This window comes from Eschrichtius robustus, chromosome 7 (assembly GCF_028021215.1).
Source record: "Eschrichtius robustus isolate mEscRob2 chromosome 7, mEscRob2.pri, whole genome shotgun sequence".
In the NCBI taxonomy this organism is placed as follows: domain Eukaryota; kingdom Metazoa; phylum Chordata; class Mammalia; order Artiodactyla; family Eschrichtiidae; genus Eschrichtius; species Eschrichtius robustus.
In genome coordinates this window covers 10,102,540-10,116,705 of record NC_090830.1, presented here as the reverse complement: position 1 = coordinate 10,116,705, position 14,166 = coordinate 10,102,540, and the positions used below count along the sequence as shown (strand labels likewise).

Sequence of the window (14,166 nt, the reverse complement as noted above, 5' to 3'; positions counted from 1 at the left end):
GTGGGTGTACCAGTAGTCTGTTCCTTTTTATTGCTTGTATAGTAGTCTACTGTATAAATATATCACAACTTAGTTACACATTCTCCCAGTGACAGACACTTGGGTTATTTCCGGTTTCTGGCTATTAGTAAAAAGGCTGCCATGGATATTCTTTTACTAGTCTTTTTATGGACATATGTTGTAATTTCTCTTAGGTAAATACCTAAAAATGGAATTTTAGGGTCACAGGTTAAGGGTATGTTTAATTTTATAAGAAACTGCTGAACAGCTGTCTAGAGTGGTTGTACCATTTAAATTCTCCATCTATCACTAGTTAAGTGATAGAATTTATAGACTTTAAAATTCTTCAAGTGTTTTGATTTTATCATTCCAGATGATCAACAAATATTTTTTATTTTAACTTACTGTAAACATTTTTGAAATATGTTATATGTACCGTTGTTCGAGCTATTCACTATAGATGTTTCATGGATAATATAATGCTTAAAAAAGTCTCCAAACAGTTCTTAAAGAAAACACTTCAAGATTTAGTAACAAACTATAAAGAGTCTTATAAGAACTCAGATACAGAACTTCTTAAACCCTGGAAAAAAAATGGGGAATAAACAGAGAGGTCAAATTGACTCTGGTAAAGAGCATCTGAAGAAAGACCTCAGAAAATATTTATTTGGTAAGAAAACTAATTTAAGCTGTTTGGCATGAAAATACAGTTTAATTTCAGTTCTTGTTTTGTACAGTTTTATATTTGACCAATAGTTTTTACTTACGAAGTACTGGGGTACTTACTTGCAGGGATGGGCTAAGACAGTCTCGTAGTATTTCCTGGTGATTTGGTTCACGAACTATTTCAAAAATTTGCTTTCTCTCTTGTGAAGGGTGGGCTGGTGACAAAATATGCACGAGCAGTCTCCCAAGCTGCATTCGGAAGGTTTCCTTACAAGACCATAAGATTTTAGCCCACTGCTGTCTGGAGCCACTGGCTTTACTTGAACCCTTAAATCAAAACAGGAAAGAATTAGGATCAAACTTCTTAAGCAATAATATCCTAACCTCAACACAGTCCTAAAAATCACAGAACATGTTTTACTCTAGAATTTTTAAACAGTTGAAATTAGAAAGACATGTACACCCATACAAATGGGGTTTAAAAGAGATGGATGTACACCAGTGTTTACAGCAGCATTGTTCAAAATAGCCAAAAGGCAGAAACAATCCAAGTACCCACTGACGGATGAATGGGTAAACAAAACGTGGTATATACACAGAATGGAATACTGTTCAGCCTTAAAAAGGAAGTCCTGATACATGCTTCAGTATGAATGAACTTAAAAACATTTTACTAAAATGAATCATGAAATAAGCCACATACAAAAAGGACAAATATTATATTAAATATTGTATGATAACTTATATGAGGTATCTAGAAAGTCAAAGTCATAGAGACAAAGTAGAACAGCGGTTTATCGGGGCTGGGGGAGAGGCTAATGGGGAGTTACTATTTCATGGGCACAGAGTTTCAGTTTGGGATGATGGAGAAGGTTCTGGGGATGGATAGTGGTAATGGCTGCACAACAGTGTGAATGGACTTAAGGTCACTGATATGTACACTTAAATAGCAAAATTTATGTTATGTATATTTTACCACAATTTTAAAACGGAGAGACAAAGGAGCTAAAGTCCTAAGCCACTTAAAAAAATTACCTAGGGCTTGGAAATCTTAAAAGGAAAAAAAAAAAAGAACCATCAAAGAACACTGGTAGATAAGCCTACATTGATTTTGCAATATAAAAGAGAAAGGATTCATAATAAAGATTTGAATTAGTACTAAAACATTGAGTATAATTGTCACAAATTAAGAACTGCATGTAAATTGACCATCAATATCCCCTAACAAATAACCAAGTAAGTTGTTTCGATTGTGGTCCCACTAAGGCTAACCCAATCCTGATCAAATATCCTGCATCTGGTTTAAAAACTGGAATCAGTACATTTTAGAGCTTATTCTGAGTTTTGGAAAAGGCTCTCCAATTACTCCTAGTCCTAAGGGCTCTGTGTGAATGATTCAGTTCTAAGTGGAACCTGCAGACAACAAAATCTAGTTTAGATTTAGAGACTGGCAGAATCATGATTTATGAGTTCTGCTAGAATTAGATTAGCCTTTGGTATCTACGGAGTGTACTGACCAATTTGTTGTTCCCTATGGTCAATTGTAAGTGGCCCACAGAACCCTAAGTGAGTTGATGATAAACGGAGCCTGACGCTTGTCAGTATTCTCTGTGTCACTTTGAAGCTGTTGGACATGCTTAAGGCAACATCTACATACACTTCATCATTATTCATAATAATAATAATTCTAGAGTAGGTAGCTATAAATAAAGTCCGCTAAAAACAGGTTATTAGTTTAAACCTCATAGTAATCATCAAATTCCTACTCTTTTCTGATGCTGTTCTTAGTTACAAAATTACAACATTAGAACATGGTTGTTGGGTTACAGGCTTAAAAACCAATGCTGCATGAAGTGAGTCCTTTTCGAAAGGGTAAATTAGCGATACATTTTACTCTGTTATTAACATTCAAGTTGTCTTGAGTTTCAGAAAACGCTGTGAAAGTGTAGGAATATGATTTTGAAAACATATAATACAGACACACAAAACCCCTGCTCCTTTTCTGTGAATGAACGTTTCCCATGTAATTAATTTACTTACAGTGGATACTTTGAAGCCTTCCACCAGATATGTGAACATTTCTTTCTGAAATGGATTGAACGCAGAAGGCTGTTCATGATAAATATTTTCTTCAGAAATTTCAGTCTGGGAAACTGAGGTCTTGCTTTGAGGTGCATTTTCTGGAGTACTCAAAATGTCAATAATGTCTGGATTAAACTCTTTGAATTAAAAGAAGAATAAAAAATTAGTCAAATCAAGTCAAAAAATTAGTCAAGTTTGAATTAGTCAAATCACTAGCCATTACAAATGGTAATGATGCTGGCAAAAATATTCTACGTAATTTCTGATTCAGTTGTCACAGTATAAATGTGTAGTAGGTGTATTAGATGTAGAAAATACACTATACTAGAGAAAATGAATTCACCTAAAACAATGTAGAAATTTAAACATACATAAGTCACGCAGTTCTAAATTAAAGGTTTATTTTACTAATGAAGATGAATTAAACTGCAAAATTATTAAAGTCATAAAGGTTCTTGTACAAATTAAACATAAACACCATGTGATATTTACATTAGACAGATGTGCAGACCTGTTTCACTAGACATGCTATCCCATCAAATGCCATGCATGTGATAAAAATGGTTCAATTTCACAGTTTACCCTGGAGGCTGGTTGCCCCAAATATAAATTAGAAAAGTTAAAAAAAAAAAAACAACTTGTGTGTCACTTGAACGTTTTTTAGAATTTTGACTTATCTATAGTGTTTTGAGTATATTTCTTTGCATAGCTTTTTAGTGGTTGCTGTAGGTATTAAAGTTTATATATAAATATATAAATCAGTTAGCCCCTGTAGAAACGCACATTGAAACCACAAGGCTATATACCCCTATATTACCTATCAGAATGGCTGAAATTAAAAACAGTGTAACTCCTAATGCTGGTAAAGACATGACGAAAACTGGATCACTCACACATCGCTGGTAGGAATATAAAATTATACTGCCACTCTAGAAAAGTTTGGCAGTTTCTTAACAAGAACAAAACACACAACTACTGTACAACCTAGAAACTGCACTCTTGGACATTTATCCCAGAAAAGGAAAGCCCCATGTTCACACAAAAATTTTACATAAATGTTTATAGCAGCTAGCTTTATTTGTAATAACCCCAAACTGAAAAACACCCAGATCAACTTTCAACAGCTAAATGACTAAACTGTGACATCTATGCTATGGACTATTACTCACCAAAAACAAAAAAGGAACAAACTATTGATACGTGCAACAACCAGGAAGACTCTACAGAGAATTATGCTGAGTGAAAAAAGCCAATCCTACACAAGGCTGCGTACTGTATGATTCCATTTATTTAGCATTCTTGAAATGATGAAAATATATAAATGGACAACAGATTGATAGTTGCCAGGGATTGAGGAAGGGATGGGGGTGGGAGGAGGATGGGTGTGGTGCTAAAAGGCAACATATAGATTCTTGTGGTGACGGAAATGTTCTTTTTCTTGACTGTATCCATGTCAATATCCTGGTACTGATACTGGACTATAGTTTTGCAAGATCCATCGGGGGGAAACTGGGTAAAGGGTACACAGGATCTCTGTAATATTTCCTAACAACTGTATGTGAACCTATGATTATCTCAAAGAAAATTTTAAAAAATATATTGGAGGTGCTGTACTATTTTAAACTTCAATGGTCAGTCAAGGCCAGCATTTAACATATTAAAAAGTGGAATGTTATTCAAGGCTATTAGTTCCAAAGGAGAGATTCTTTTACCAGTGTGGATGCTAACAATGAAAATATAATGCTGTTAAAAAATGTGAAACCTAGTCAGTTCTCTCTTATTTTCCTTTTAGTTCAATATCTGAGTAAGAACGTATTTATTCTCTAGTCTTACCTTGATAAATAATCCTGTTAACTGCTAAAATGGTGAGCCGCTGCAGTCTCTGTGCAAGCTCTGTTTCGGTGGCCTGGACAGGATTCTCCTGGCTCATTCTCCGTTGCATCATCGTATGAAGTTCATCACTTGCTACTGAACGCATTTTCATCAGAAGAGAGTCAGTTTGAGCAAGGGGAAATTTTCGAGGACCTTCAAGTATATAAATTAAAACGTCAAATGCCAGAGTTAACAAGGATCAAAGAAACTATTTCTGCTGTAACTTTTTAATTATCAGACCATGAAAAGAACTTTAATTCAAAGGTAATTTATACAAAGGAGAGAGAGTGATTAAGAGAGAGCATGTTTTCCCTCTTTGAAGAAGTGCAACAGTACCTCTGATGTCAAAGTCCTAAACAAGAATGTTGAAGCTTGTGACACAGCTTAGTAGAGTGGATATCGTTTGGCAAAATTTTAGTCCTCTGAAAAACTCGAACTCTTAGAAGGGTGTGTGTGTGTGTGTGTGTGTGTCTGTGTGTGTGTGTGTATATATATATATACACACATACAGTTCAGAATGTTTTGACAAAATATTTTCAAATACTGTTTCACTTCCTTGTATTCCAAAATAATCAACAGATTTTTAAAGCACATCACATTTTAGCATGAACATTACTATTTCTGGGTAATTAACATTGCTGAATTTTATAAATTAGTTTTGAAAGTCGTATATAGTGACATAGTAGAAATCAGCCAAATAAAGTGAAGAGCTCAGATATTAAAGTGATTTGGAACATATGCATCACGTGGGATTCAATCCTAAGAAGCGTTTCCCGAGAAATGTTTCCTCGGGTTAAAGAGGCAGGAATGGGGTTCCTGCATCGTTACTGCACCTGCTCTGACAGGCACCACACAGGGAGCGGATCCAGGAGAAAAGGAGGGGACTGAGTCTTCATTTAATGGACTGAAGGAGAAGGGCATCGGAAGTTGACCACAGGAACCAAAATGACGTCTTGGTAGGTGAGGAATAATGAAATCCTTCATTGGAATTGAACCTTTTTTAAAATTATGAAAGCATATATATCAAATCCACAAATAGCCTCTATACACATTACTTACAATAGGTTTTAATGACTCGTCCTGCAAGATACGTAAATATTTTAATGGCATTTTAGATTGTCCAGTATTTTAGGTAATCAGTATTTTTTATCAGTTAATACATTTTGGTAGGTGGAGTCACCTTTGAGACAAAAATGAAGCAAATAAAAAGAAGAAAAATTCATATCTGGGATATATTCAAGAATAATATTATCAGATGATGTCCTTAGTTTAAGCAGATTCTTCCAAATGTCTACATCTCTGACAGCTTTCATGCTGTATTAAGCAGCTGATAATCACAATTCAGAGACACAGCAATTCACCAAATAAGGAAATGTTAAGTCTTCTTCAGTTCTATGTACTTGAAAAAGTGGGAGGGTATCCCAGCAGTCAGGCTGTGAAGCTGCACTGAGCTGGTGTGGCCTCACATACTCTGCTTTCTAAGCCTCACGTTCCTTATATGTAAGATGTGGATTACAAAGTAAAATAGAGCCTACCTCACAGGTAGATATTTGTCACTATCTGACACTATACTAAATATATTTGTTTACAGGCTTACTGACCATTTTCTCCAGTAAAATATAAGTTTCATGAGGCCAGATGAAATAATAACTGATACATGGCGGATGCTCAATAAATATTTGATGGCTGAATGCATGGATAAAGAGGTTTGTTCTGTGGATTAAATAAAATAATGTACGTGAAACACAATGTCTGTCTCATACAAAGAATTAAAAGTTAACAGTTGGTATTGTTATTAATGGTTGAAATAGAAAGGAAATTCATTGGCAGGTGAATTATATCAATAACACGATATATATATATATATATATATATATATATATATATATATATACACACACACACATATATGTGATTATTTATGACAGTTTAAATGTATGTGTAGCTCTTTAAATAATACCCTAACACTTACTTCTTCCTTTGTGTATTAAGGTGATGTGTAAAGTTTTTTATATTGATAAGCAGACAAGGGAAAAAATACATATGTAAGAATGTACACAGCTATCCTGTTATAATAGCAAAAACAAACAAGTAAAAAAAAAAAACCTTTGTTTATTGATAATGGTTGGGGAAGAAGATCATGGCAAATCTAACAGATTATTAGGCATTCATTAAATATAAGAATATATTATATGGAAAAGTACACTATATTGAGTAGAAATATAAATCAGTTTACAAACAGAAGGTTGAGTGATACTAAATAGTGATGATACTATTCAAGCAGAATTCTCTCTCTCTTATACATATCTATGTATATTAAAAAAAAAGACACAGACACTAAGGAATCGGCGCTTTGTTCACTGGGTGGTAGGGAACCATCGGAGCTGTTGAGCAGAATGGTACACGAGTCAGGCTGCAAGAAGGTTAAGCTGGCAATAAAATACTACCTAACGCCTCCAAGAGCAGGAGACCTCACAACCTAGATGCGGCGGCCGTGCTGCTGAAGAAACGCTGGTCCCAGGCCATGGGTATCCTGGGGTTCACAGCCTGAGCGAACCTGGCTGCCATCACACACTGTGGTGTGCGGCCACAGGAGGAGCTGCCCCCACGAGGCCCGCGGGAGGTGCAGGGGTGGCGGCTGTGGGGCTGGAGACGCCCGCCGTCTCAGCAGTTTTCAGTAAACGCTAAACAAGTCTATCCAGGAAAAAAACATCCCTCCAAACATCTGTCACTAATGAGAACAGCGTGTATGAAATCTTTGAGGGAACAGTTCATTATCTAAATGATGGAAATATAAATCCCTCTTAGTCACTTCAGTATCATGAACAAATAGACTTAAGTGAGTTTTTAATAACCACACTGCTCAGAAGCACAGGAGCTTCAGCACTGTGTATGTTTTGCACCGACAGTGTACGAGGCCAACACACTTTTGACAATAATTTTTGACTAATACTGAACAAATAAAACACAGGCTTTGCCAAATACATGTGTAAAACAACATGGAAGGAAATACAAAGCAACAGTTTAACACGTATAAAGTGGAGTTTTATAAACTGGATTCACAATGACAGAATCTAAATAAGGTAGTATTTAAAACAGGAAGAATTCTTGGGAGAGACCTGAGAGAGACATAAAGATACAACAGACCTGGGAGGAGTGGGTGTTGGGTAGGACACAAAGAGACGGGTGCAGGGGCCTCGCTCCAGCAGCCTCTAAGTCTAGGCCTCGGTGCATCTGCAACAGGAGCAAGCTGGACTGGACGACTTTCAAGGTCTTTTATCAAGTTCAAAAGTTTTAGGATTCTATAAGCCTCATGTGGCCTTACGGTAACTGCATTTACTTAGATAGTGTGAAAAATATAAGCCCCAGCAGAAGAGGCTAGAGGAGTCAGGAACAAAAAGGAGAATGGTTTAGAGAAAGGACTAAACGTCTATTATCCACTTTAAAATGACTCACACAAAGAAAAAATAAATAATACAAACGTGGAGCTCTGCGGGGCTCTTAGGCTTAGGGTGATAAAAGTGCTAGTACATAAAGAGAGAGATGACAGACTGTTAGAGAAATCACAGACCAAACAGAAAATAGCAAAAGGGCTGCTGTGTTAGCCCAGGCACCAGCTGATCATAAACTAAACCAGGGAACTAGGTAGAAAAGGGAAGAAACAGATATGAGAAAGAGAAACGTCAAGAAGGAAGAAATAGCAAGCATTTGTTCAGGTAGTAAAGGTATACTTTCCTCTGTCAAAGAGGGTGAATTCCATCTAAGCAGTCTCTGATTAGGAAATCCTGCAAAGGGAAAATGGTCCAAAAGTCACCTTCTGGCATGCAGGCAGTTGAGCACTACGGCCAGACTTGGTAAAAGATGGAATTCTACCCGGGACAAAAGAGGCACAACTGGGAGGGAAGCTCATGAGGACAGATTATATTCAGATAGTACATCAAGGAAGGACAAAGAAGATGTGGCACATATTTACAATGGAGTATTACTCAGCCATAAAAGGAAACGAAATTGAGTTATTTGTAGTGAGGTGGATAGACCTACAGTCTGTCATACAGAGTGAAGTCGGTCAGAAAGAGAAAAACAAATACTGTATGCTAACACATATACACAGAATCTAAAAAAAAAAAAAAAAAAAAAAAAAAAAGGTTCTGATGAACCTAGGGGCAGGACAGGAATAAAGACACAGATGTAGAGAATGGACTTGAGCACACGGGGAGGGGGAAGGGTAAGCTGGGACGAAGTGAGAGAGTGGCATAGACATATATACACTACCAAATGTAAAACAGATAGCTAGTGGGAAGCAGCCGCATAGCACAGGGAGATCAGCTCGGTGCTTTGTGACCACCTAGAGGGGTGGGATAGGGAGGGTGGGAGGGAGACGCAAGAGGGAAGAGATATGGGGACATATGTATATGTATAGCTGATTCACTTTGTTATACAGCAGAAACTAACACACCATTGTAAAGCAATTATACTCCAATAAACATGTTAGAAATAATTAATTAATTAATTAATTAATTAATTAATTAAAGAAGGATGTATGGGGAGATAAGTTTAGTTATGTGGATGCTTTACAAGTTTTATTTACATAAGCTTTCATTTAGCATAATGTAAACATACTCCTGCGAAACAATGTATATATTTGATAGCTTTTCTCTACAGATGAGTGTTTCACATGGTTTTAAACTTCGGCATAGCACCGACCACAATGAAGTAGTTTAACCAGGTAGAAGAAAGATTTGGATTTAAAAGCTCTCAAGACTGTATGGGTGATTAAACTTCAAACAATCTACCAAGTCCTCAGTTTGCAGAAGTGTGTGTGTGTGTGTGTGTGTGTGTGTGTGTGTGTGTGCGCGCGCGCGCCTGTACCTATGTCCAGTATATACAGACGTATATATATGTCTGTGTGTGCGTGTGTGTGCATGTACCTACGTCCAGTATATACAGACGTATATATATGTGTGTGTTTGTGTGTGTGTGTGTGTGCGCACATGTACCTATGTTCAGTATATATAGACGTATATATATATATATGTGTGTGTGTGTGTGTGTGTGTGTGCATATATAGAGCCAATGTGTATGTGTGGGGGGGTGTTTACGCTATCTTTCAGAATTAATGTGTATATAGGGCAGAGCAGATTTTGTGGAAAAAATAAGTCTAACAATATTAAAAATTAGAATTTGATGACATGTCCTCATTTAGAGCAAGCCCTATAGTCACGTGTATAACATAACCATAGCCGAGCCACCATCACCTCCTGCCCTGACTATTGCAATAGCCTCCTCCTTGCACTTCCCACTACCTTTCCTACTTTCCTCTAATCCACTCTGCACAGAAACCAGAATGGTCTTTACAAAATGAAAATCTGGTTATGTCATGCCAGCTACTTAAAAACCTCTGACAACTTCCCATTAGGATAAAATCTAATAAACTCCTTAACGTGGCCCATATGATGACACATGATCTGGTTCATGCCGTCCTGTAGAGCCTCATCTGGCAGCACTATCTCATCAAGGGCTATACTTCAGCTACATGGCTTTCTTTCAGTTCTCTGAACAACCTTAGCTTTTTCCTGCCCCAGGACCTGCACGTCAGCTGTTCATTCTGCCTGTAATACTCTTCCTCTGGCTCCTGCTAACCCCTTTCTCATCCCTTATATTGAAATCCCACTTCCTCAGAGACTTCCCTAACTCTGCATGTAAATCAGGCTGCCCTGTTACGGTCTCTATTCCTACCTTCTACATTTCTCTACTACTTTATGGTAGAAGGGAAGAATCTGTGTCTTTTTTTTTTTTTTTTTTTTTTTCATCACTGTATCGTCAACATTTAACACAGTGCTTGGCACATGGCAGGTGCTCAAGAGATAACTGAATGAAAAGAGCACTGAAAAGAAAGCAGTAGGAAAGTAGCAGTTTTCCTCCTCTGGGAGGAAAACCTTCTCAAACTTTATAGTTTAGCTTTTGAAACAAAGAAATGTTTTAAAATGTGAATGCCATCAGAATACAGGAGAGTCAAGCTACCTTCCATTTATAATTATTAAAATATTATTTCAGCACTCACCAGCAATGCTCTTTCGCTTTTGAAATACTGCATGATGGGGAGCAGACGGCGACTGAGATGAATCTGTAAGGTTTTCAGAGTCATGATTTGCGGTGGTCCTTATAAACTCCATAGCAGCCTGGAGAACTCTATACTGTAGTGCAACAGCCATATCTAAAAACAGAAGATGCTAGAATGTTTTCAAGCTATGTGGTTGTTGATTTTTTTTTAACTGAATTGATTCTTACATTCATGCAATATCAAAACTGCCAATAATGTTTTATTAGAGATAAATTTAAAATTTTTGATCAACGTGGGTTCTCAATGGTAGTAAACATTTCTTAACTGTCTTTAAAATCAATTTTAAAGCAAATTTCTAAATGATTACTATAAAAAAATTCAATAGACAAATACTAGCTCACAAATTTATTTTATTTTATATAACTGTTTTAAAGAACAGCCTTTTTAATATATAAGGCAAAAGTTTAACCAGAAATTCTCACATTTTTCTGCCCCATATTCACTATAATATTTGCCACTAAAGAAAATTAATGTTTTATGTTACTATTCAGCATAAGCCTTTTCATTCTACTTGGTAAGAAAAATCAGCAGTTTTTTTTTTTTTTTAAATATTTATTTATTTATTTATTTAGTTGCACCAGGTCTTAGTTGCGGCATGTGAACTCTTAGTTGCAGCATGCGAACTCTTAGTTGCGGCATGCACGTGGGATCTATTCCTCGACCAGGGATCGAACCCAGGCCCCCTGCATTGGGAGCGTGAAGTCTTAACCACTGCACCACCAGGGAAGTCCCAGCAGCTTCTTTTAGTGATGTGTTGGCAGCTACTAATTACATCAGGGCATCACTTTAAAATTTTTGCCACTTAAAAAGGCTTCTTTTTAAAGCCAGTAAACAAAGTTAAGGATGAACCTTTAGTAAAACAGTTTCTCTCCTCTATCCCACTCTCTCTACGGAAGCCAGAGAAAGAGATTAGGTTCTACTAACATTTTTGGCTATTATACAACTGCCCCCCACAAATCCATGAAAATTAAATCTTACTTTGGGTCCTCTTGCTTTTGCTATTTTGAAGATATCCAAGCAGTACAATAAGATCTTCAATAACTCTAAAATACTGTGAGCCTGAGGAACTGCAAGCATGAATTGTAACTGCTATGAAAAGTTGCTGCAGATCACAAGCAAGCAATCTGTATTCATTCAAAGGAACGCTAAAGAAAAAGAACAAATAATTTAAGGCAAAAAGAACTGGTTTAAATTCCTGTTCTGCCAGTATTCATTCATTCATTCATGCATTCATTCGATATTCATCCATGCTTACTCTATGGCAGGTTACATAAACTACATGCTAGGAACAGAAATAAGAAGACACGTTTTGACTCCTGTGAAAGTTCAGCTTGCAAAGGACCAGACAAGTGAACAGATAAATATAACCAGTAAGTGGTGGTAAATGTAACAACAGAGACTAACACAAGATACTGTGGGAATGCACTGGCAGGTTCCCAACACACTAAAGGTGAAGATTCTGTGGGTATGAAGAGGGATAATTCTGAGAAGGCTTCACAGAGATGGTGAATTTGAATACATTAATTGACCTCTCTGAATCTCACTTACACAAAGTATGTTTATTTTAAGGATTAAAAGAGATACAGATTTGAACATATGTATTAATCACTTAACTACCTAATAAATATGAATTAGTATCTTCTGTCCCTCAATTTTTAACCTTGATAATCTACCTCAGTGTGTGATATTAAGCCTCTCCACTTACTTTTTCAAAATCAAGCAAGAGTTAGAAATGGTAAATTTGGTGGGGGGGGGGGCAATCAATAGAGTAGCATATAGGGACATTCCGTAAGTACAGTTTCTTTAAAACAACAACAGCAACAAACTGCTCTTAGCAGGAGCCTGCTGGTACTCTTCCCAAGTTCCACCAATTTCATGCACTGTATTATAATCAAGACTAAATGTCTTGAGGAATACAATACTTTGTATTTCTCATATGCCCAGCACACAGATCCTAAATAAAACAGGTGCCCAATAAAAACTGAACTGAGCTGACTACAAGGAGTCCTCTCTAGCACCCAGAGAGCCTCCTGGGCCTAGAGAATCACCGAGGATATGCTCTGCCTTCTCTGCAAAAATATATTTAATATTTAATGTTTTAACGTGCAGTAAGATGATGCTTCTGGAGATTTGTATCTTAACATTATGCTAATAAAAATGTTATACTGTGCATCATAAATGCAGACACCGAAGGCACAAAATCCAAATAAAAATATAATTGCCTAACATATTTTTTAAAGCTGTTAATCAACTTGGTGGGCAGCCATTTGCCAATGTACTTTTTGCAACTAGAAATTCATTTATGGTAGTAGACAGCGGTACAGCATGCTAAAAGTGGGAGAGCATGGTGACTGTAAAGCACAGGCTTCTGAAGTGAGAAGATTCAGCCTCAAGTTCTCTGTTTACTAGCTGTGTGATCTGCAACAAGTTACTACATCTCTCTAATCCTCAATATCCTATTCCTGATGGGGATAATAATTTTTATAAGACTACAGTGGAAGCTTGGTAAGTATATTTGAGGACAGTTAAATTTATTCACATTGTCTTCAGGTTCTAAATACCTAAAAGTACGTCATATAAATACCTTATTTTTTTTAAACCAAACTTTATTGAAAATGATGGAAAATATGCCCTCCAAATTTAATTTAATTTAATTTAATTTAATTTAATTTAATTTAATTTAATTTAATTTAATTTAATCAGTTTTGGAGGAAAGAAATTCTCTGAAAGTATTATGAAATATCAGATGCTTTAATGTAACCTGCTAGTAAAGTTTTTCCCTTTCCAAAGTTTTTATCAGATGTAGTTTTAAATAATGATTTAAAACTTACTTCTTTTCTAATCCATTCAGAGCTGCTACTGTATTACATAACACGTAGAGTAGACCATTATCCAACAACATATCTGCTACCTTAGAACAAGAATTTAATACTTGGAGAAGAAGTAAGAGAGCGTTATGCAAGAGCACGTTGTCATATAAGGAGGTCTCTATTAGTCCCAGAATAGGAATGACAGACCACTTCTGAAAAAGTCCCATGTTTTTCACATCTTCCAGATCAAATCTATAATAAATAATACAGTTAAGAGCACATCAGAAGCAATTAACCATGAAATAAGGAAAAATGATTGCAATATGGGCCATTTTGTTGACTTGATTTTGAAGCTATAAAGCATAAATTAGGGAAGCAAGGATTCTTAACCTTTTTTTAGATCATAAATCCCTCCAATAAAAAGATAAAAGGTGTTGCTAGAAGTCTGTTCCAAGGCAAATACACAAATATTCAAGGGAAACATTTATACAATTTCATGGTTTTAATTGACTCACTTTAATTTGTCCATGAACCACTAAGTTGTCCAAAGATCCCCTGCTCTAGGGATCTATATAACAAGTGTGCAGGGAAAAAAAATGACTATTATTTTACACA

General features: G+C 36.2%; 1 protein-coding gene across 1 annotated transcript in view; it reads right to left on the bottom strand.

Moving 5' to 3' along the window:
* LYST (lysosomal trafficking regulator) overlaps positions 1-14,166 on the bottom strand; it is a 178,367-nt gene that overhangs the window by 67,442 nt on the left and 96,759 nt on the right. The window contains exons 26-31 of the mRNA XM_068547570.1: positions 13,573-13,803; positions 11,720-11,886; positions 10,682-10,834; positions 4,582-4,773; positions 2,707-2,885; positions 787-993 (exon numbers count right to left, since the gene is read on the bottom strand). Coding sequence (XP_068403671.1) covers positions 787-993; positions 2,707-2,885; positions 4,582-4,773; positions 10,682-10,834; positions 11,720-11,886; positions 13,573-13,803 — 1,129 coding nt within the window. The remainder of the gene's footprint in view (positions 1-786; positions 994-2,706; positions 2,886-4,581; positions 4,774-10,681; positions 10,835-11,719; positions 11,887-13,572; positions 13,804-14,166) is intronic.